This window comes from Bombina bombina, chromosome 1 (genome assembly GCF_027579735.1).
Source record: "Bombina bombina isolate aBomBom1 chromosome 1, aBomBom1.pri, whole genome shotgun sequence".
NCBI classification, from domain to species: domain Eukaryota; kingdom Metazoa; phylum Chordata; class Amphibia; order Anura; family Bombinatoridae; genus Bombina; species Bombina bombina.
In genome coordinates, this window is record NC_069499.1 from 1,386,252,065 (window position 1) to 1,386,274,731 (window position 22,667).

At 41.8% G+C, this 22,667-nt stretch overlaps 1 protein-coding gene across 1 annotated transcript in view; it reads right to left on the reverse strand.

The window, feature by feature from the left end:
- Window positions 1-22,667, reverse strand: part of RNF115 (ring finger protein 115) — a 152,214-nt gene that overhangs the window by 21,567 nt on the left and 107,980 nt on the right. The window contains exon 8 of the mRNA XM_053704494.1: window positions 7,702-7,817. Within this exon, the coding sequence (XP_053560469.1) occupies window positions 7,702-7,817 (116 nt within the window). The remainder of the gene's footprint in view (window positions 1-7,701; window positions 7,818-22,667) is intronic.

A 22,667-nucleotide genomic window follows, 5' to 3' on the forward strand; every position in this document is an offset into this window, starting at 1 on the left:
TTAGAAAGTCGTTTAAAATGGCATGCTCTATCTGAATCACAAAAGAGAAATTTTGGGTTCAGTGTCCCTTTAAGGGATTAAAGGTACCTCCGGTAGTTTTTGTTTCGGAACCTCCAATGTAGCAAGCACCTTTTTCAGCAGAAAGCGCAAATGCTCCATCTTAAATTTGAAATCTGGCTCCTTTGCGGACGGAAGCCTAGACGTAGCCGATTACAACCCAGAAGAGACATCCTCCGATAAGTCGGAGTTGTCCTCAGCAGATAATCTGTCCGAGACATCCAGCAGAGTCGAAGACCCCTGAGACGGATAGCAGTGCCGTACCTTCCACTTGCGCTTAGTAGGGCGAGGCATCGCATTAATGGTCACAGAAACCGCCGTCTGTAAGTGATCAACGAAGTCTGCAGGCCAAAGGTACCCTCCTGCAGGTGGATTAGTAAGGCCCTAGGGAACTGCTTGTGTAATCGGAGATGATTGCAGGGAACGCACCTCACAGGGCGCCCTCAGAGGTGGACGTCTCAGTCGTACTAAATACCTTATTCTTTTTGGAAATAGCAATTTTGCCAAAACATGTGGAACAGAGTTGCGTAGGCAGTTCAACTGGAACCTCCTCACAATATACACAGTTAATGGGTTTAGATAAAGAGGAAGTATCCTCTAACATATCAGAGTCCTCCATACCTCACGCCTTTATTACAGACTTGATCAAAAATAAATGGCACCTTTATAGCCCAATGGCCGGGGCACTCACCACCTCCTATGACCCGGACTACAAGCAACAGCTTTTGTCTCCTTCGAACGCAGGTCGAGAAAGAGGAAGTTGCAGAGGCCACACCCGGTCACATGGAGTGCCATGCAGGACTGCCCCTGCACTCGAGAGGACGAGCCAAAAAAACATAATTTATGCTTACCTGATAAATTTATTTCTCTTGTGGTATATCCAGTCCACGGATCATCCATTACTTGTGGGATATTCTCCTTCCCAACAGGAAGTTGCAAGAGGATCACCCACAGCAGAGCTGCTATATAGCTCCTCCCCTAACTGCCATATCCAGTCATTCGACCAAAACTAGCCGAGAAAGGAGAAACCATAGGGTGCAGTGGTGACTGTAGTTTAAAATTTAGACCTGCCTTAAAAGGACAGGGCGGGCCGTGGACTGGATACACCACAAGAGAAATAAATTTATCAGGTAAGCATAAATTATGTTTTCTCTTGTTAGGTGTATCCAGTCCACGGATCATCCATTACTTGTGGAATACCAATACCAAAGCTAAAGTACACGGATGAAGGGAGGGACAAGGCAGGTACTTAAACGGAAGGGACCACTGCCTGTAGAACCTTTCTCCCAAAAACAGCCTCCGAAGAAGCAAAAGTATCAAATTTGTAAAATTTTGAAAAGGTATGAAGCGAAGACCAAGTCGCCGATTTGCAAATCTGTTCAACAGAAGCCTCATTTTTAAAGGCCCAGGTGGAAGCCACAGCTCTAGTAGAATGAGCTGTAATCCTTTCAGGGGGCTGCTGTCCAGCAGTCTCATAGGCTAAGCGTATTACGCTCCGAAGCCAAAAAGAAAGAGAGGTTGCCGAAAGCCTTTTGACCTCTCCTCTGTCCAGAGTAAACAACAAACAGGGAAGATGTTTGACGAAAATCTTTAGTCGCTTGTAAGTAAAACTTTAAAGCACGGACTACGTCCAAATTATGTAAAAGATGTTCCTTCTTTGAAGAAGGATTAGGACACAATGATGGAACAACAATCTCTTGATTGATATTCTTGTTGTAAACTACCTTAGGTAAAAACCCAGGTTTTGTACGCAGAACTACTTTATCTGTATGGAAAATCAGATAAGGAGAATCACATTGTAAAGCTGATAACTCAGAGACTCTACGAGCCGAGGAAATAGCCATCAAAAACAGAACTTTCCAAGATAAAAGTTTGATATCAATGGAATGAAGGGGTTCAAACGGAACTCCTTGAAGAACCTTAAGAACCAAGTTTAAAGGACCAGTCAACACTGTAGATTTGCATAATCAATAAAGGCATGATAAGAAGACAATGCAATAGCACTTAGTCTGAACTTCAAATTAATAGTACATTTTTGTTAAATAAATTGAAAAGTTATGTCTATTTCCACTCCCCCTGTACCATGTGACAGCCATTAGCCAATCACAAATGTATATACATATATGCTGGGAATTCTTGCACATGCTCAGTAGGAGTTGCTGACTCAAAAAGTGTAAATATAAAAAGACTGTGCACATTTTGTTAATGGAAGTAAACTGGAAAGTTGTTTAAAATTGCATGCTGTATCTGAATAATGAAGTTTAATTTTGACTTGAGTGTCCCTTTAAGCTCCATGGAGAAGCAACAGGTTTAAACACAGGCTTAATTCTAACCAAAGCCTGACAAATGCCTGGACGTCTGGAACCTCTTCCAGACGCTTGTGCAAAAGGATAGACAGAGCAGAAATCTGTCCCTTTAAAGAACTAGCTGATAATCCTTTATCCAAACCCTCTTGGAGAAAGGACAATATCCTAGGAATCCTAACCTTACTCCATGAGTAATTCTTTGATTCACACCAATGAAGATATTTGCGCCATATCTTATGGTAGATTTTCCTGGTTACAGGCTTTCGTGCCTGTATTAAGGTATCAATGACTGACTCGGAGAAGCCACGCCTTGATAAAATCAAGCGTTCAATCTCCAGGCAGTCCGTCTCAGAGAAATTAGATTTGGATGATTGAAAGGACCTTGTAGTAGAAGGTCTTGACTCAGAGGCAGAGGCCAAGGTGGAAAGGATGACATGTCCACCAGGTCTGCATACCAGCTCCTGCGTGGCCAAGCAGGCGCGATCAAGATCACCGATGCTCTCTCCCGTTTGATTTTGGCAATCAGTCGAGGGAGCAGAGGAAACGGTGGAAACACATAAGCCAGGTTGAAGAACCACAGTGCTGCTAGAGCATCTATCAGCGTCGCTTCTGGGTCCCTGGACCTGGATCCGTAACAAGGAAGCTTGGCGTTCTGGCGAGACGCCATGAGATCCAATTCTGGTGTGCCCCAACGATGAACCAATTGAGCAAACACCTCCAGATGGAGTTCCCACTCCCCCGGATGAAAAGTCTGACGACTTAGAAAATCCGCCTCCCAGTTCTCTACACCTGGGATATGGATCGCTGATAGATGGCAAGAGTGAGTCTCTGCACAGCGAATTATCTTGGAGACTTCTAACATCGCTAGGGAGCTCCTGGTCCCCCCTTGATGGTTGAGGTAAGCCACAGTCGTGATGTTGTCCGACTGAAATCTGATGAACCTCAGGGTTGCTAACTGAGGCCAAGCTAGAAGAGCATTGAATATTGCTCTTAACTCCAGAATATTTATTGGGAGGAGTTTCTCCTCCTGAGTCCACGATCCCTGAGCCTTCAGGGAATTCCAGACTGCACCCCAACCTAGAAGGCTGGCATCTGTTGTTACAATTTTCCAATCTGGCCTGCGAAAGGTCATACCTTTGGACAGATGGACCCGAGATAGCCACCAGAGAAGAGAATCCCTGGTCTCTTGATCCAGATTTAGCAGAGGGGACAAATCTGTGTAATCCCCATTCCACTGACTGAGCATGCATAATTGCAGCGGTCTGAGATGTAGGCGCGCAAATGGCACTATGTCCATCGCCGCTACCATTAAGCCGATCACTTCCATGCACTGAGCCACCGAAGGGCGCGGAATGTAGTGAAGAACACGGCAGGAATTTAGAAGCTTTGATAACCTGGACTCCGTCAGGTAAATTTTCATTTCTACAGAATCTATCAGAGTTCCTAGGAAGGAAACCCTTGTGAGGGGTGATAGAGAACTCTGTCCCTCGTTCACTTTCCACCCATGCGACCTCAGAAATGCCAACACTATGTCCGTATGAGATTTGGAAATTTGGAAGTTTGACGCCTGTATCAGGATGTCGTCTAGATAAGGGGCCACTGCTATGCCCCGTGGTCTTAGGACCGCCAGAAGAGACCCCAGAACCTTTGTAAAAATTCTTGGGGCTGTAGCTAACCCGAAGGGAAGAGCCACAAACTGGTAATGCCTGTCTACAAAGGCAAACCTTAGGAAATTGGTCTGAAGGTTCCCTCTTTTTTGGGAACCACAAACAGATTTGAATAAAATCCCTGTCCTTGTTCCATCTGTGGAACTGGATGGATCACTCCCATTAGGAGGTCTTGCACATAGCGTAAGAATGCCTCTTTCTTTATCTGGTTTACAGATAATCTCGAAAGGTGAAATCTCCCTTGTGGGGGGGGGGGGGGGGGGGAAGCTTTGAAGTCCAGAAGATATCCCTGAGATATGATCTCCAACGCCCAGGGATCCTGAACATCTCTTGCCCACGCCTGGGCGAAGAGAGAAAGTCTGCCCCCTACTAGATCCGTTGCCGGATAGGGGGCCGTTCCTTCATGCTGTCTTAGAGGCAGCAGCAGGCTTTCTGGCCTGCTTGCCTTTGCTCCAGGCCTGGTTAGATTTCCAGGCCGGCTTGGATTGCGCAAAAGTTCCCTCTTGTTTTGTAGCAGAGGAAGTTGATGCTGCACCTGCCTTGAAGTTTCGAAAGGCACGAAAATTAGACTGTTTGGCCCTGTCCTGAGGAAGGGTATGACCCTTACCTCCAGTAATATCAGCAATAATTTCCTTCAAACCAGGCCCGAATAGGGTCTGCCCCTTGAAGGGAATGTTAAGTAATTTAGACTTTGAAGTCACGTCAGCTGACCAAGATTTAAGCCATAGCGCCCTACGCGCCTGGATGGCGAATCCAGAATTCTTAGCAGTTAGTTTAGTCAAATGAACAATGGCATCAGAAACAAAAGAATTAGCTAGCTTAAGTGTTCTAAGCTTGTCAAGTATTTCAGTGAATGGAGTAGCTGTCTGAAAGGCCTCTTCCAGAGACTCAAACTAGAACGCCGCAGCAGCAGTGAAAGGAGCAATGCATGCAAGGGGCTGCAGGATAAAACCTTGTTGAATAAACATTTTCTTAAGGTAACCTAATTTTTTATCCATTGGATCTGAAAAAGCACAACTGTCCTCGACAGGGATAGTGGTACGCTTTGCTAAAGTAGAAACTGCTCCCTCCACCTTAGGGACCGTCTACCATAAGTCCCGTGTGGTGGCGTCTATTGGAAACATTTTTCTAAAAATAGGAGGGGGGGAAAACGGCACACCGGGTCTGTCCCACTCCTTAGTAATAATTTCTGTAAACCTTTTTAAACAGTCATAACAACTGCCACAGCTCCTACTTTTGAAGCCTTTTGAGCCCTTCAGAGATGTCCTATAGCATGCAGGGGACTGCTGAGGGAAGCTGAATGTCACAGTTTGTAATTTTAACTGCACCAACTGTAATTTTTATACTATAACAGTGGAAAGCCTCAGGAAACTGTTTCTAGGCAAAAATAAAGCCAGCCATGTGGAAAAAACTAGGCCCCAATAAGTTTTATCACCAAAGCGTTTTATATTGCACATTAATCAGAGTATATACCTCTGATAGCAAGCCTGATACTAGTCGCTATTAAATCACTGTATTTAGGCTTTAACTTACATTAATCCGGTATCAGCAGCATTTTCTAGCAAATTCCATCCCTAGAAAAACTTAACTGCACATACCTTATTGCAGGATACCCTGCACGCCATTCTCCCTCTGAAGTTACCTCACTCCTCAGACATATGTGAGAATAGCAGTGGATCTTATGCTAAGATCATAGAAAAAAACGCAGACAGATTCTTCTTCTAAATGCAGCCTGAGATAAAATAGTACACTCCGGTACCATGTAAAAACAAACTTTTGATTGAAGAAAAAACTAACTATATTTTACCACTTTCCTCTTACTACCTCCAGCTATGTTGAGAGCTTGCAAGAGAATGACTGGATATGGCAGTTAGGGGAGGAGCTATATAGCAGCTCTGCTGTGGGTGATCCTCTTGCAACTTCCTGTTGGGAAGGAGAATATCCCACAAGTAATGGATGATCCGTGGACTGGATACACCCAACAAGAGAAAACCCGCCTCAATCTCTCGCTAATGAACTGTGTTCCCCACTGACGGAGCCTCATCTCACACAAATGCAGTAGAAAAACACAATAAACAATATTATGCATAATATCCCCCCCTGTTAAACAGCACCCTTCCGAGGGTATTACCCTAGATTTTATAAAGATAAAAGGAGCCACACTGTGACCCTGTCTTCTTGCGTTATCAAATAAATATATATATATATATATATATATATATATATATGAAACGATCTTACCAGAATCAACGCTGTAGAACAGGAACACGGCCCTTCAAGTGTGACAGGGTAGTAGCATCGTTCCTGACATGGACTTGAGAGAAGAAAAGCAAGCAGCGAAACTAGTCAATGCCGATTGCTAATGGAGCTGTTAAACCGAGTCGGGATGGTTTCGCAGAAAAACTCATCCTGCATCTCCGGACTCTAACATTCACCCATGCTCTCACTGAGAGGCTGACAGGACTACTTAAAACTCCAGTCCCATTGCGAAGAGTAATACCCTCCATAAGAGACTACTCCGAATCTTCCGACACTTCTCTGCTAACCTTCTGTGACGAAAGGCAAAGAATGACTGGGGGATGAGGGGAGTGGGGGAGGTATTTAAGCCTTTGGCTGGGGTGTCTGCCTTCTCCTGGTGGCCAGGTTCTTAATTCCCACAAGTAATGAATGAAGCAGTGGACTGTCCTCCCATTAAGATGGAAAATAGTATGCCCCTCTGCTAAATAAAATCACTTTTTATGAGGTCTCTATCAGCCAATGTGCAATAGAGTAGCCAGACTAACACAATCACACACTTCCTGTTAGCTTCACTTTAATTCTAATTTTAAACAGATTTTACTTTTAACCCTTTTCCACAAATAAATAAAATGTTTAATAGCTGCTCTTTTTTTACTTATACTGTATGTCCCTTTTAAGTATCAACTATGTTGCATTGCTGTTAGGCCCCTTATAATTATTAAACTCATTTAACAAGACCATTATTTCATACAAAATACTAAAGAGTTTCAGGATCCAGGGTTACATTGGTTTGCTTTAATAATCTTCACTGATGTCAGTTTACAGAAACATTATTTCTATAGTTATTAGTAGGTTCCGGGTATACTAAAATAATTTCAATACAATCAGTCCCAAAATCAAGTATTACTGACAAATTTACAACAACCTTTTGGATGTGACACATTTCTTTTCCTGAACCAGGACACCTTACATACTACTGGAATTATCGCTGCCACATTTCTGACAATTTGTATTACTGTTTTTTACCCTTTTACTTTATTATAAATAACATTCAGCTTTTAGCTATAGCCTTTTACATCGAGAATAAGACACTGAAGCAATGAGAGCACAAACTGATTTGTGATTAGAATACACCACACCAGTCAACAATCACAAACAGAATATGATAAGCCAGGTACATGAAATTGCTTCCGTTGTATGCTGCAAATAAGTGACCTGCCTTGCTCTGAATTTGTTTAAAAGTAATATTTGGAAGGATTATTTTTTAACATTAGTTTGAAAAAATTAACAAAAACACATAAAACATGACACTGGTAGATTGTTTATTTAGTCTGTCAATATATATATATATGTTTTTTTAAACCACAAATCAGTGTCATTACATACCCAGCACAATAGAATTCTGGTTAACAATTTCTGTAGCCCACTCTTACCAATTCTAGCCAAGGCACGATGCAGCCCCCATGAAAAAAATGATTGCAGGGTAACTGTCTGACTTGCTCGGATACAGAGTAATCGTCTTTACACACTGGACATTCCAGACCCATTTCTAGAAAGAAAAATCACATTGGCAGATTTTAGTGACAGACAAGAGTAGGTGCGAATAACAAACATGTGGAAAACAAAACTATTTAGCGATACCTTTATAAAAAAAAAAGCCTGTGTCTTATGCATGATACCAAGTAATGAGGTAACTTGGGTAATTAAAACTTATAAATTTTAGATTTCTTTCATATAGGAGTCCAGGTATCTGATGGATAAGGCATTTCCAAACCATAATAACATTACTTTTTTATATCCACCCCCCCCCCCCCGTTTTATTTATGTTGAGGTTAAAATAAAAAGATGTACAAACCAGGCAGAGACAAAATTAAAGATGACATATAAAGACAACAAGTGAAAATAGAGACACATTCCTTCTACAGTAATTACTACAAAAACTACTGCAATAGTCTTCACAATACAAACCTCAATTTTTGTGTAATATTTAATAACCCCTGAAAATAAATACAATAGTTAAAATGTAAAGGGAACCTCTAATGAAAAAAAGTAGTCACTCTTGGACCACCTGCACTAGAAACACAGAATTAAGGGTTATATTAGGAGGCAAAATAGTATGGCCACTTTTGGACCCAAATCACAAGGATACCAACATATATTCTGAACACAGTAACATAAGAGCATGTTTTGAAATTCAATCATCTGCCATTGGGATATATAAAACTACTAATATAGTAGCAACAAGATGTAAGGGCTGCATATTGACTCCAGCTGGGTGTTAAAGCCCAGTAGTATATATTGAGTGGGGTAACCAAGATCCCTGTGGCACACATAATAGGATAGAATAATAGGTTGTGACTAGATATAGTATATGGATTTTTAGTTTGAAAAAGGTCATGTTGGAGAATATAAAAAGGCCAGAAATTCTTCAGCTCAATACATTAACGGGGCTTAGAGTACATTAAAAACCATCAGGTTGGAGCATCCTATCTATATAACAAGGAATAGAGCAAGAGCTATGTCAAAAGTATAAACAATAACAGCAGCAAGGCTCTGCATATCTCTATAATAACATTGGAAACTGATGTGCACCTTATTAGGTATACAACTTAAATTCCCAATCTTAAGGGCAAAAAGCTGTTATCTTCTACAATATTAAGTATAATTAGCATATCAACATGAACTTAGACATAAGAGATATTGTGGAGAAAGAACAGGATCTTTGACTTTAAACGATGCAACAGTCATCACTGATACCCAAGAGTTGAGCAAATTAAAAAAAAAAGAAAAAAAAAAAAAAAGGAGCTGCCACAGATCTATATTCAGATTAGAAAGACTGCTAAAAGAGAGGGCTTCTAGTAGAAAAAGTATTGCAGCCCCTTACATATATAAGTATAGAAAATATACTACAGTACCTAATAATACAGAATATACACAAATATCCAAGGATAAGGTATGATAGTCTGCAACTAATGAATATTCAATACACTCGTACCAACTGATTCACAATATACTTAAACTTTAGAAAACTTCCTATACTCCGTTATAATTACATATAATATAGAAGACTGCTACGAATAACTTGCTCACATCATGAGAAATATTGAAGACCTTCACATTCATGTATACAAAATAATAGAATCTACATTTCTATACTGGTAGATTAACAGGACAAGTTACAAATACATCTCTAAAAATCTGGAAATTTCCATACTCTGAGTCCATAAATGAGCTCATTTCCTCAAGCTAATACACATGGCAGTATATATTCTGTAGCCCTATGCAATAACCAGATAGTATAAACAGCATATATTAGTATAAATGCCCCAGCAGACATCACATTGCATATATAAATGAGAGAGGAGAAAACACTTCAGAAGTTTAAACACAATAAAGTTTCTGAGAGCTTTAGACTAAAAAGTGTAGTCATGCACAGAAATATTAAAGGACTCTTGTGCAGCAGTGTGTCCATGACATAGTCAAGCTGGAGAGTCAACAGGTATGGAGGGTTAAATGTTTTGTAGCTGGTAAAGGATTATCGCCCTTTCTGCAGCGCACACCAAATATCTTGGCTTGCAGCATTTGACAATCTAAGGATCTGGGCCGGTGATGACAATTTAGCTAAGAGAACCAGTCCAAGCAGGGTTTCAACGTCTGGGTCAGTTTTGCACGTCCCAAGTGTAATGTTGGCACTCCCAAGAATAGATTGGTCGTGTTGGCTACAAACTAACAAACATATATCATAAAACTATTACCCAACTCCAATCCGAGAGCCCAACAAAGGATTGTAGAGCCAGCTGTCATGACAGCCCTCCGGAGTAAACCGTTGGATTAGGTGTTCCTTAAACTGTACTGCCTAATTACTAGCCAATAACATCTTGTATCCAGAGTTATGACGGAACAAGGACTTCATCTCAAAAATATTGGTAAATAAGTAAGCTATGGGCTGTTAGTACAGTAACAAAGTCAATGTGTTGGTCATTGCACTCCTAGACTCCGCTTTAAAAGGGACAGTTGGCCCAAAATTGTTCTTCCCTTTAATTTGTTCCAGAGAGTAATAGTTTACAAGTAACTCATTTACCCTTATTTCCACATCTGAAATAGATGATTTAGCCTGTGGAATTACCTACCCAGCGTTCTCCATAAAAAATTGTGACTGCCAGATGGAATTATAAATTAGCAGAGTGGTATTATGAAGTAATCATGTGGGGGCATTGTAATATTTTCTAATACAGTGTATTACATATTTTTTGTGCAATACAAATTAAACATTTTTAATGAGCTAATCTTAGCTTAACATTAGCTTAAATTTTAGCAGGGTCAAAATCAGCTGGGTAGTGCACCCGCTAAAGATTATTACCTATACTGAAAGTTTATATCCTTAAATATAGGCTATTGAAAAGCTATGTAAATACAGCTAGCAGAAGAAATTACACTCCCAGTGGGGTGTAGAAGAGAGAGGTTATAAAATGTTAATTTTCTGTTGCTCGCTTCAAGTATTGGATAAGGAAGAAATTGATAGAGATCTGATTTTACCTGCAAGCTCAACCTATTTAATAGGTTGTGGTTTCAAAGCACAAAAAACAGAATTTATGCTTACCTGATAAATTTCTTTCTCCAACGGTGTGTTCGGTCCACGGCGTCATCCTTACTTGTGGGAATATTCTCTTCCCCAACAGGAAATGGCAAAGAGCACAGCAAAAGCTGCCCATATAGCCCCTCCTCAGGCTCCGCCCCCCAGTCATTCGACCGACGGTTAGGAGAAAAAAAGGAGAAACTATAGGGTGCCGTGGTGACTGTAGTGTATAGAGAAAGACATTTTTCAAACCTGATTAAAAAACCAGGGCGGGCCGTGGACCGGACACACCGTTGGAGAAAGAAATTTATCAGGTAAGCATAAATTCTGTTTTCTCCAACATTGGTGTGTCCGGTCCACGGCATCATCCTTACTTGTGGGAACCAATACCAAAGCTTTAGGACACGGATGAAGGGAGCAAATCAGGTTACCTAAACAGAAGGCACCACGACTTGCAAAACCTTTCTCCCAAAAATAGCCTCCAAAGAAGCATAAGTATCAAATTCGTAAAATTTGGCAAAAGTGTGCAGAGAAGACCAAGTCGCTGCCTTACATATCTGATCAACAGAAGCCTCGTTCTTGAAGGCCCATGTGGAAGCCACAGCCCTAGTGGAGTGAGCTGTGATTCGTTCAGGAGGCTGCCGTCCGGCAGTCTCATAAGCCAATCGGATAATGCTTTTCAGCCAGAAAGAAAGAGAGGTAGCGGTAGCTTTTTGTCCTCTCCTCTTACCAGAGTAAACGACAAACAAAGATGAGGTTTGTCTAAAATCCTTTGTTGCTTCTAAATAGAACTTTAAAGCACGGACTACATCTAAATTGTGTAACAAACGTTCCTTCTTTGAAACTGGATTCGGACACAGAGAAGGAACAACTATTTCCTGGTTAATATTCTTGTTGGAAACAACTTTTGGAAGAAAACCAGGCTTGGTACGCAAAACGACCTTATCTGAATGGAACACCAGATAGGGTGGATCACACTGCAAAGCAGATAATTCAGAAACTCTTCTAGCAGAAGAAACAGCAACCAAAAACAGAACTTTCCAAGATAGTAACTTGATATCTATGGAATGTAAAGGTTCAAACGGAACCCCTTGAAGAACTGAAAGAACTAAATTTAGACTCCAAGGAGGAGTCATGGGTCTGTAAACAGGCTTGATTCTGACCAAAGCCTGTACAAAAGCTTGTACATCTGGCACAGCTGCCAGGCGTTTGTGTAACAAAACAGATAAAGCAGAAATCTGTCCTTTTAGAGAACTCGCTGACAACCCTTTATCCAAACCCTCTTGGAGAAAGGAAAGAATCTTAGGAATTTTAATTTTACTCCAGGAGAATCCCTTGGATTCACACCAACAGATATATTTTTTCCATATTTTATGGTAAATCTTTCTAGTCACAGGTTTTCTGGCTTGGACCAGAGTATCTATCACTGAATTTGAAAATCCACGCTTGGATAAAATCAAGCGTTCAATTTCCAAGCAGTCAGCTGCAGAGAAACTAGATTTGGATGTTCGAATGGACCTTGTACCAGAAGATCCTGTCTCAAAGGTAGCTTCCATGGTGGAGCCGATGACATATTCACCAGGTCTGCATACCAAGTCCTGCGTGGCCACGCAGGAGCTATCAGAATCACCAAGGCCTTCTCCTGTTTGATCCTGGCTACGAGCCTGGGAAGGAGAGGAAACGGTGGAAACACATAAGCTAGGTTGAACAACCAAGGCGCCACTAATGCATCCACTATAGTCGCCTTGGGATCCCTGGATCTGGACCCGTAGCAAGGAACCTTGAAGTTCTGACAAGATGCCATCAGATCCATGTCTGGAATGCCCCATAATTGAGTTAACTGGGCAAAAACCTCTGGATGGAGTTCCCACTCCCCCGGATGGAAAGTCCGACGACTCAAATAATCCGCCTAACATTTTCGCCGCTAATCTAGCTAATTGCAAAGCGGCATCTAAAACAAAAGAGTTAGCCAATTTAAGTGCTTGAACTCTGTCCATAACCTCCTCATACGAAGATTCTTTACTGAGCGATTTTTCTAGTTCCTCGAACCAGAAACACGCTGCCGTAGTGACAGGAACAATGCATGAAATTGGTTGTAGAAGGTAACCTTGCTGTACAAAAATCTTTTTAAGCAAACCCTCTAATTTCTTATCCATAGGATCTTTGAAAGCACAACTATCTTCGATAGGAATAGTAGTGCGTTTGTTTAGAGTAGAAACCGCCCCCTCGACCTTGGGGACTGTCTGCCATAAGTCCTTTCTGGGGTCGACTATAGGAAATAATTTCTTAAATATAGGGGGGGGGGGGAACAAAAGGTATGCCGGGCCTTTCCCACTCTTTATTTACTATGTCCGCCACCCGCTTGGGTATAGGAAAAGCGTCGGGGGGCACCAGAACCTCTAGGAACTTGTCCATCTTACATAATTTCTCTGGAATGACCAAATTGTCACAATCATCCAGAGTAGATAACACCTCCTTAAGCAGTGCGCGGAGATGTTCTAATTTAAATTTAAATGTCACAACATCAGGTTCAGCTTGTTGAGAAATTTTTCCTGAATCTTAAATTTCTCCATCAGACAAAACCTCCCTCATGGCCCCTTGAGATTGGTGTGAGGGTATGTCAGAACAGTTATCATCAGCATCCTCTTGCTCTTCAGTGTTTAAAACAGAGCAATCGCGCTTTCTCTGATAAGTAGGCATTTTGGATAAAAGATTTGCTATGGAGTTATCCATTACAGCCGTTAATTGTTGCATGGTAATAAGTATTGGCGCACTAGATGTACTAGGGGCCTCCTGTGTGGGCATAACTGGTGTAGACACAGTAGGGGATGATGTAGTATCATGTTTACTACCCTCCTTTGAGGAATCATCTTGGGCAATATTATTATCTGTTGCATTACTGTCCTTACTTTGTTTGGACACTATGGCACAATTATCACATAAATTTAAATGGGGAGACACATTGGCTTTCATACATATAGAACATAGCTTATCTGAAGGTACAGACATGTTAAATAGGCTTAAACTTGTCAACAAAGCACAAAAAACGTTTTAAAATAAAACCGTTACTGTCACTTTAAATTTCAAACTGAAAACACTTTATTACTGAATATGTGAAAAAGTATGAAGGAATTGTTCAAAATTCACCAAAATTTCACCAGTGTCTTAAAGCATTAAAAGTATTGCACACCAAATTTCAGAGCTTTAACCCTTAAATTAACGGAACCGGAGCCGTTTTTACATTTAACCCCTATACAGTCCCAGAATGAGGCTCTGTCTATAACTAGAAAGGCCCCCATCTGAAAAAGGTGTCCAACACAGTGCCTGCCGTCTTTCTAAACGTTCCCCAAGATTATAATACCAATAATTAGTTAGAATCTGCATAATATGCCTAGTAAAGCAATTGTTTTAGCCCAGAAAAATGTCTACCAGTTTTTAAGCCCTTTTTGAAGCCCTTTATTCTTTTATGTTTAACTAAGAAAATGGCTTACCGGTCCCCATGAGGGGAAATTACAGCCTTCCAGCATTACATGGTCTTGTTAGAAATATGGCTAGTCATACCTTAAGCAGAAAAGACTGCTAACTGTTTCCCCCAACTGAAGTTACTTCATCTCAACAGTCCTGTGTGGAAACAGCAATCGATTTTAGTTACTGTCTGCTAAAATCATCTTCCTCTTACAAACAGAAATCTTCATCCTTTTCTGTTTCAGAGTAAATAGTACATACCAGCACTATTTTAAAATAACAAACACTTGATAGAAGAATAAAACTACATTTAAACACCAAAAAACTCTTAACCATCTCCGTGGAGATGTTGCCTGTGCAACGGCAAAGAGAATGACTGGGGTGGGCGGGGCCTAGGAGGGATCATGTGACCAGCTTTGCTGGGACTCTTTGCCATTTCCTGTTGGGGAAGAGAATATCCCACAAGTAAGGATGACGCCGTGGACCGGACACACCAATGTTGGAGAAATACTATTTCAAATGCATGATTTTGATTTTAAGATTCACCTTAAGAGAATCAAAATCTCTGCAACAATCCTCAAAAGATTTTTGAACTTGCATGACAACAAGAAAATCAGGGGACTAATGTGACCCTGATTTGTAAGTACACTGCTTTTGACACTATATCTAAAAGAAACTATTTGAAATAAATGAAATATAAAATGTTAAGATACACATTTAAATTATTTCTATACAGAAAAAGATCTAACCAATAACAAAGTGTTCTTATCCCTACCTTTTTTGGGTTTGGGGACTTTTCAAATTAGGTTTATGATTAAGGTTAAGCAAGTTAATAGGTTACTTTTAGGTGTCGTAAACTTAATTTCATAGGTTTCATCACATGAGATGTGTAGGTTCCCATGTTTAATAGGGCCCTTAAATCCTTCTGCATTTGTTTGTTAAATTGTGTCTAGTGTTTTACAAGCATTGTATCATTTATTTGCTTATATCAATTGCACTCAGACAGCGCTGTTGAATATGTTGGTGCTTTAAAAATAAAGTATAATAATAATAATAATGTGCCCCATAACTGTAACAAGATTATTTTTTATTCTAGGAATTTATCAAGAGACATTACATGCAGTGACAAATGTTTGAATTAGTTAGTGGGGTAAATGGCCATTGGCTTTCAGGCAAGATTGTGGCGTTTTGTGGCATCTTGATAATCCAATTATCAAAAACCCTTAGCTTCTTCTACAAGTTACCCCAGTTCCTGACAGATTAATAAGTCAAAACTACACAGTAAATAGATGTTTAGCCAAACAATACGTGAATGATTACCAACATTCCAACCACCCCTAGTCTGGTTCTCTTGATACCTTTATTTGAAAAAGCAGGAATGTAAGCTTAGGAGCCAGTGCATTTTTTTGTTCAGAACCCTGGGTAGCACTTGCTGATTGATGGCTACATTTAGCCAACAATCAAGTGCTAAAACAAATATGGCCCGGCTCCTAAGCTTACATTCCTGCTTTTATAAAATTGATAATAGAAGTAAATTAGAAAATTGCATGCTCTATCAGAATCATGAAAGAAAAAAAATGGGTTTCATATTTCCTTCCACATGCTGCTAACAAAAAAAAACATAGAATGCAATTGTTGCATGATGTATACAAGATCGCCCCCATGTGGCTACCTTACATATCTGCAGCTTTTTAATGTACGTACTTGATAAAGCCAGTGTCATGAGATGGGACTCCTTGTGTGTGTATATAACATAATACTGTATATATGTATAATAGGTTATAGATATATACACACACCTAAAGCAGTAAAGATCATAAGGAGAAAAATAAAAAAATAAAAATATATATATATATTTCTCTATCTCACTAGGACAAATTAAGAGCAGAAGAGGTTTCCCCATAACCTTTCAATACAGTAGATAATAGAAAGGAATACAACACAAGAAAAAAATTGTTTAGACAAGGGGCTGATTTACAGCATGTTCCTACCTTTCAATAAAAAGTTTCAGTAAAGCTGAAACAAAAAACAAAACTCTGAAATTACAGAGCAACAGTGTCTTTTTTTATTACAGATTATAAAAGGGAGCAGATATCTAACTCAGAAATTTGTTTCCTGTATTATGTGTGCTCTATATCAAACTCCAATTTAACAACTTTCCAATTTACTTCTATTATCAAATTTGAAATGCACAGCTGGGAGCTAGCTGGTGATTGCCAGATGCACATATATGCCTTGTGATTGGCTCACCAGATGTTTGCAGGTAGCTCCCAGTTCTGCATCTCTGCTTCCGAGTCAACTCTTTAACAAAGGATACCAAAAGAATAAAGCAGATTTGTTAATATAAGTAATTTTTAAAAATCCATACATATCTGAACGTCATGAACGTTTAATTTTGACGTTACCGTCCCTTAAAAAAGGGACAAGATACACAGCCTCCAGGTTGGGGTAATCACCCACAGCAGCTGCCGGTTCAGGATACACAGCCTCCAGGTAGGGGTAATCACCCACAGCAGCTGCCGGTTCAGGATACACAGCCTCCAGGTAGGGATAATCACCCACAGCAGCTGCCGGTTCAGGATACACAGCCTCCAGGTTGGGGTAATCGCCCACATCAGCTGCCGGTTCAGGATGCACAGCCTCCAGGTAGGGATAATCAACCACAGCAGCTGCTGGTTCAAAATGCACAGTCTTCAGGTAGGGATAATCACCCACAGCAGCTGCCGGTTCAGAATGCACAGTCTTCAGGTGGGGATAATCACCCACAGCAGCTGCCGGTTCAGGATGCACAGTCTTCAGGTGGGGATAATCACCCACAGCAGCTGCCGGTTCAGGATGCACAGTCTGGAGGAGGGGATAATCACCCACAGCAGCTGCCGTTTCAGGATGCACAGTTTGGAGGTGGGGATAATCACCCACAGCAGTTGCCGGTTCAGGATGCACAGTCTGGAGGTGGGGATAATCACACATAGCAGCTGCCCGGTTCAGGATGCACATCTGGCTTAAATGCTCCATATGAGTGATAGTGACAAGGACAGTCAGATCGATGTTGCATCTTGTGTTTCACTCTGGTGCATGCTCTTTTTGATAGCGTACATCTTTTCCAACCACCTATTTAGGGGTCGATTTATCAAGTTACGGCGGACAGGGTCGGACATATGTACCTCTGTCCGCCGCAGCTCGCCTCTGGCGGACTGAATTCTGCTGGCGGAATTCAGCTTTGCACAAGAGCGCTATTTTGCGCTCTTGTTAATCGCCGCCCCCTGCCCGCGCACAACCAATCACGCGGGCGCAGGAGCTGTCAATCTCCCCGGTCAGACGAGACCAAGGAGATTGAAATTCTCCACCTAAGAGGTGTAGAAGAGTTAGGGAAGCAGCGGCCTGTTGACCGCTGCTTTATAAATACGGACTGCAGGTTCTCGTGAGAACCTGCAGTCGTGGGGGGGCGAAGCCTTTGATAAATCAACCCCTGTATGTTTGCAGCATTTATACATGCCTGATGACGCGATAATTGCATTGATATTATATATGCAGTTTAGCGCTGCGGAATCTGTTGGCGCTCTACAAATAACCGATAATAATAATAGTAGTTATTCTCCACAATATGCATTCTATTCAGTAATATCATCTAATGTCTGGAGAGAACATGCTTTACCCCTGACCATAAGAATATGGTGCAATATATTCCTGACTGGCGGAAAAACAAGTGGGAGACGAGTATGAATCTGAATGCTGGGTCATGAGAAGGAATGATACCAAACTGCTAATCACACAGTGAAACTCTTTCCTACCCTGTGCAGATTCCAACAGTGCCACAATTACAGTTTCCCAATAAAAAAACATAATTTATGCTTACCTGATAAATTCCTTTCTCCTGTAGTGTAGTCAGTCCACGGGTCATCCATTACTTATGGGATATTAACTCCTCCCCAACAGGAAGTGCAAGAGGATCACCCAAGCAGAGCTGCTATATAGCTCCTCCCCTGTACGTCATACCCAGTCATTCGACCGAAACCAAACGAGAAAGGAGAAACTATAGGGTGCAGTGGTGACTGGAATTTAATTTAAATTTAACACCTGCCATAAAAAACAGGGCGGGCCGTGGACTGACTACACTACAGGAGAAAGGAATTTATCAGGTAAGCATAAATTATGTTTTCTCCTGTTAAGTGTAGTCAGTCCACGGGTCATCCATTACTTATGGGATACCAATACCAAAGCTAGAAGTACACGGATGACGGGAGGGAAAGGCAGGATCTTTACACAGAAGGAACCACTGCCTGAAGAACCTTTCTCCCAAAAACAGCCTCAGAAGAAGCAAAAGTGTCAAATTTGTAAAATTTGGAAACAGTATGAAGAGAAGACCAAGTTGCAGCCTTGCAAATCTGTTCAACAGAGGCCTCATTCTTAAAGGCCCACGTGGAAGCCACAGCTCTCGTAGAATGAGCTGTAATTCTTTCAGGAGGCTGCTGTCCAGCAGTCTCATAGGCTAAACGTATTATGCTACGAAGCCAAAAAGAGAGAGAGGTAGCAGATGCTTTTTGACCTCTCCTCTGACCAGAATAAACTACAAACAGGGAAGATGTTTGGCGAAAATCTTAAGTTGCCTGTAAATAAAATTTCAAGGCACGAACTACGTCTAGATTGTGTAGAAGTCGTTCCTTCTTTGAAGAAGGGTTAGGGCACAATGATGGAACAACAATCTCTTGATTGATATTCTTGTTAGTGACTACCTTAGGTAAGAACCCAGGTTTAGTACGCAGAACTACCTTGTCTGAATGAAAAATCAGATAAGGAGAATCACAATGTAAAGCCGATAACTCAGAGACTCTACGAGCCGAGGAAAACAGAATTTATGCTTACCTGATAAATTACTTTCTCCAACGGTGTGTCCGGTCCACGGCGTCATCCTTACTTGTGGGATATTCTCCTCCCCAACAGGAAATGGCAAAGAGCCCAGCAAAGCTGGTCATATGATCCCTCCTAGGCTCCGCCTACCCCAGTCATTCGACCGACGTACAGGAGGAAATATGCATAGGAGAAACCATATGATACCGTGGTGACTGTAGTTAGAGAAAATAATTCATCAGACCTGATTAAAAAAACCAGGGCGGGCCGTGGACCGGACACACCGTTGGAGAAAGTAATTTATCAGGTAAGCATAAATTCTGTTTTCTCCAACATAGGTGTGTCTGGTCCACGGCATCATCCTTACTTGTGGGAACCAATACCAAAGCTTTAGGACACGGATGAAGGGAGGGAGCAAATCAGGTCACCTAAATGGAAGGCACCACGGCTTGCAGAACCTTTCTCCCAAAAATAGCCTCTGAAGAAGCAAAAGTATCAAATTTGTAAAATTTGGCAAAAGTGTGCAGTGAAGACCAAGTCGCTGCCTTACATATCTGGTCAACAGAAGCCTCGTTCTTGAAGGCCCATGTGGAAGCCACAGCCCTAGTGGAGTGAGCTGTGATTCTTTCAGGAGGCTGCCGTCCGGCAGTCTCATAAGCCAAACGGATAATGCTTTTAAGCCAAAAAGAAAGAGAGGTAGAAGTTGCTTTTTGACCTCTCCTTTTACCAGAATAAACAACAAACAAAGAAGAAGTTTGTCTGAAATCTTTAGTGGCCTCTAAATAGAATTTTAGAGCACGGACTACGTCCAAATTGTGTAACAAACGTTCCTTCTTTGAAACTGGATTCGGGCACAAAGAAGGTACAACTATCTCCTGGTTAATATTTTTGTTGGAAACAACTTTCGGAAGAAAACCAGGCTTAGTACGCAAAACCACCTTATCTGCATGGAACACCAGATAGGGCGGAGAACACTGCAGAGCAGATAACTCAGAAACTCTTCTAGCAGAAGAAATTGCAACCAAAAACAAAACTTTCCAAGATAATAACTTAATATCTACGGAATGTAAGGGTTCAAACGGAACCCCTTGAAGAACTGAAAGAACTAGATTAAGACTCCAGGGAGGAGTCAAAGGTCTGTAAACAGGCTCGATTCTAACCAGAGCCTGAACAAACGCTTGAACGTCTGGCACAGCTGCCAGCCTTTTGTGAAGAAAAACAGATAACGCAGAAATCTGTCCCTTCAGAGAACTTGCAGATAATCCCTTCTCCAAACCCTCTTGTAGAAAGGATAAAATCCGAGGAATTTTTATCTTGTTCCATGGGAATCCTTTAGATTCACACCAACAGATATATTTTTTCCATATTTTATGGTAAATTTTTCTAGTCACAGGCTTTCTAGCCTGAATCAGAGTATCTATTACAGAATCTGAAAACCCACGCTTTGATAAAATCAAGCGTTCAATCTCCAAGCAGTCAGTTGGAGAGAAACCAGATTCGGATGTTCGAATGGACCTTGAACAAGAAGGTCCTGTCTCAAAGGTAGCTTCCATGGTGGAGCCGATGACATATTCACCAGGTCTGCATACCAAGTCCTGCGTGGCCACGCAGGAGCTATCAAGATCACCGAAGCCCTCTCCTGGTTGATCCTGGCTACCAGCCTGGGAATGAGAGGAAACAGTGGGAAAACATAAGCTAGGTTGAAGGTCCAAGGTGCTACTAGTGCATCTACTAGAGTCGCCTTGGGATCCCTGGATCTGGACCCGTAACAAGGAACCTTGAAGTTCTGGCGAGACGCCATCAGATCCATGTCTGGAATGCCCCATAATTGAATTATTTGGGCAAAGATTTCCGGGTGGAGTTCCCACTCCCCCGGATGGAATGTCTGACGACTCAGAAAATCCGCTTCCCAATTTTCCACTCCTGGGATGTGGATTGCAGACAAGTGGCAGGAGTGATCCTCCGCCCATTGAATTATCTTGGTCACTTCCTCCATCGCCAGGGAACTCCTTGTTCCCCCCTGATGGTTGATATATGCAACTGTCGTCATGTTGTCTGATTGAAACCTTATGAATTTGGCCTTTGCTAGATGAGGCCAAGCTTTGAGAGCATTGAATATCGCTCTCAGTTCCAGAATGTTTATCGGGAGAAGAGATTCTTCCCGAGACCATAGACCCTGAGCTTTCAGGGGTTCCCAGACCGCGCCCCAGCCCACCAGACTGGCGTCGGTCGTGACAATGACCCACTCTGGTCTGCGGAAGCTCATTCCCTGTGACAGGTTGTCCAGGATTAGCCACCAACGGAGTGAATCTCTGGTCCTTTGATCTACTTGAATCGTCGGAGACAAGTCTGTATAATCCCCATTCCACTGTCTGAGCATGCACAGTTGCAATGGTCTTAGATGAATTTGTGCAAAAGGAACTATGTCCATTGCTGCAACCATCAATCCTATTACTTCCATGCACTGCGCTATGGAAGGACGAAGAACAGAATGAAGAACTTGACAAGAGCTTAGAAGTTTTGATTTTCTGACCTCTGTCAGAAAAATCCTCATTTCTAAGGAGTCTATTATTGTTCCCAAGAAGGGAACTCTTGTTGACGGGGAAAGAGAACTTTTTTCTATGTTCACTTTCCATCCGTGAGATCTGAGAAAGGCTAGGACGATGTCCGTATGAGCCTTTGCTTTTGACAGAGACGACGCTTGAATCAGGATGTCGTCCAAGTACGGTACTACTGCAATGCCCCTTGGTCTTAGAACCGCTAGAAGGGACCCTAGTACCTTTGTGAAAATTCTCGGAGCAGTGGCTAATCCGAATGGAAGTGCCACAAACTGGTAATGCTTGTCCAGAAAAATGTTCCTTGTGGATAGGAATATGGAGGTACGCATCCTTTAAATCCACCGTGGTCATAAATTGACCTTCCTGGATGGTAGGAAGGATCGTTCGAATGGTTTCCATTTTGAACGATGGAACCCTGAGAAATTTGTTTAGGATCTTGAGATCTAGAATTGGTCTGAATGTTCCCTCTTTTTTGGGAACTATGAACAGGTTGGAGTAAAACCCCATCCCTTGTTCTCTTATTGGAACTGGATGAATTACTCCCATCTTTAACAGGTCTTCTACACAATGTAAGAATGCCTGTCTTTTTATTTGGTTTGAAGATAATTGAGACCTGTGGAACCTTCCCCTTGGGGGTAGTTCCTTGAATTCCAGGAGATAACCTTGAGAAACTATTTCTAGTGCCCAAGGATCCTGAACATCTCTTGCCCAGGCCTGAGCAAAGAGAGAAAGTCTGCCCCCCACCAGATCCGGTCCCGGATCGGGGGCCATCCCTTCATGCTGTTTTGGTAGCAGTGGCAGGCTTCTTGGCCTGCTTACCCTTGTTCCAGCCTTGCATCGGTCTCCAGGCTGGTTTGGGTTGAGAAGTATTACCCTCTTGCTTAGAGGATGTAGAAGTAGAGGCTGGTCCGTTTCTGCGAAAGGGACGAAAATTAGGCTTATTTCTAGCCTT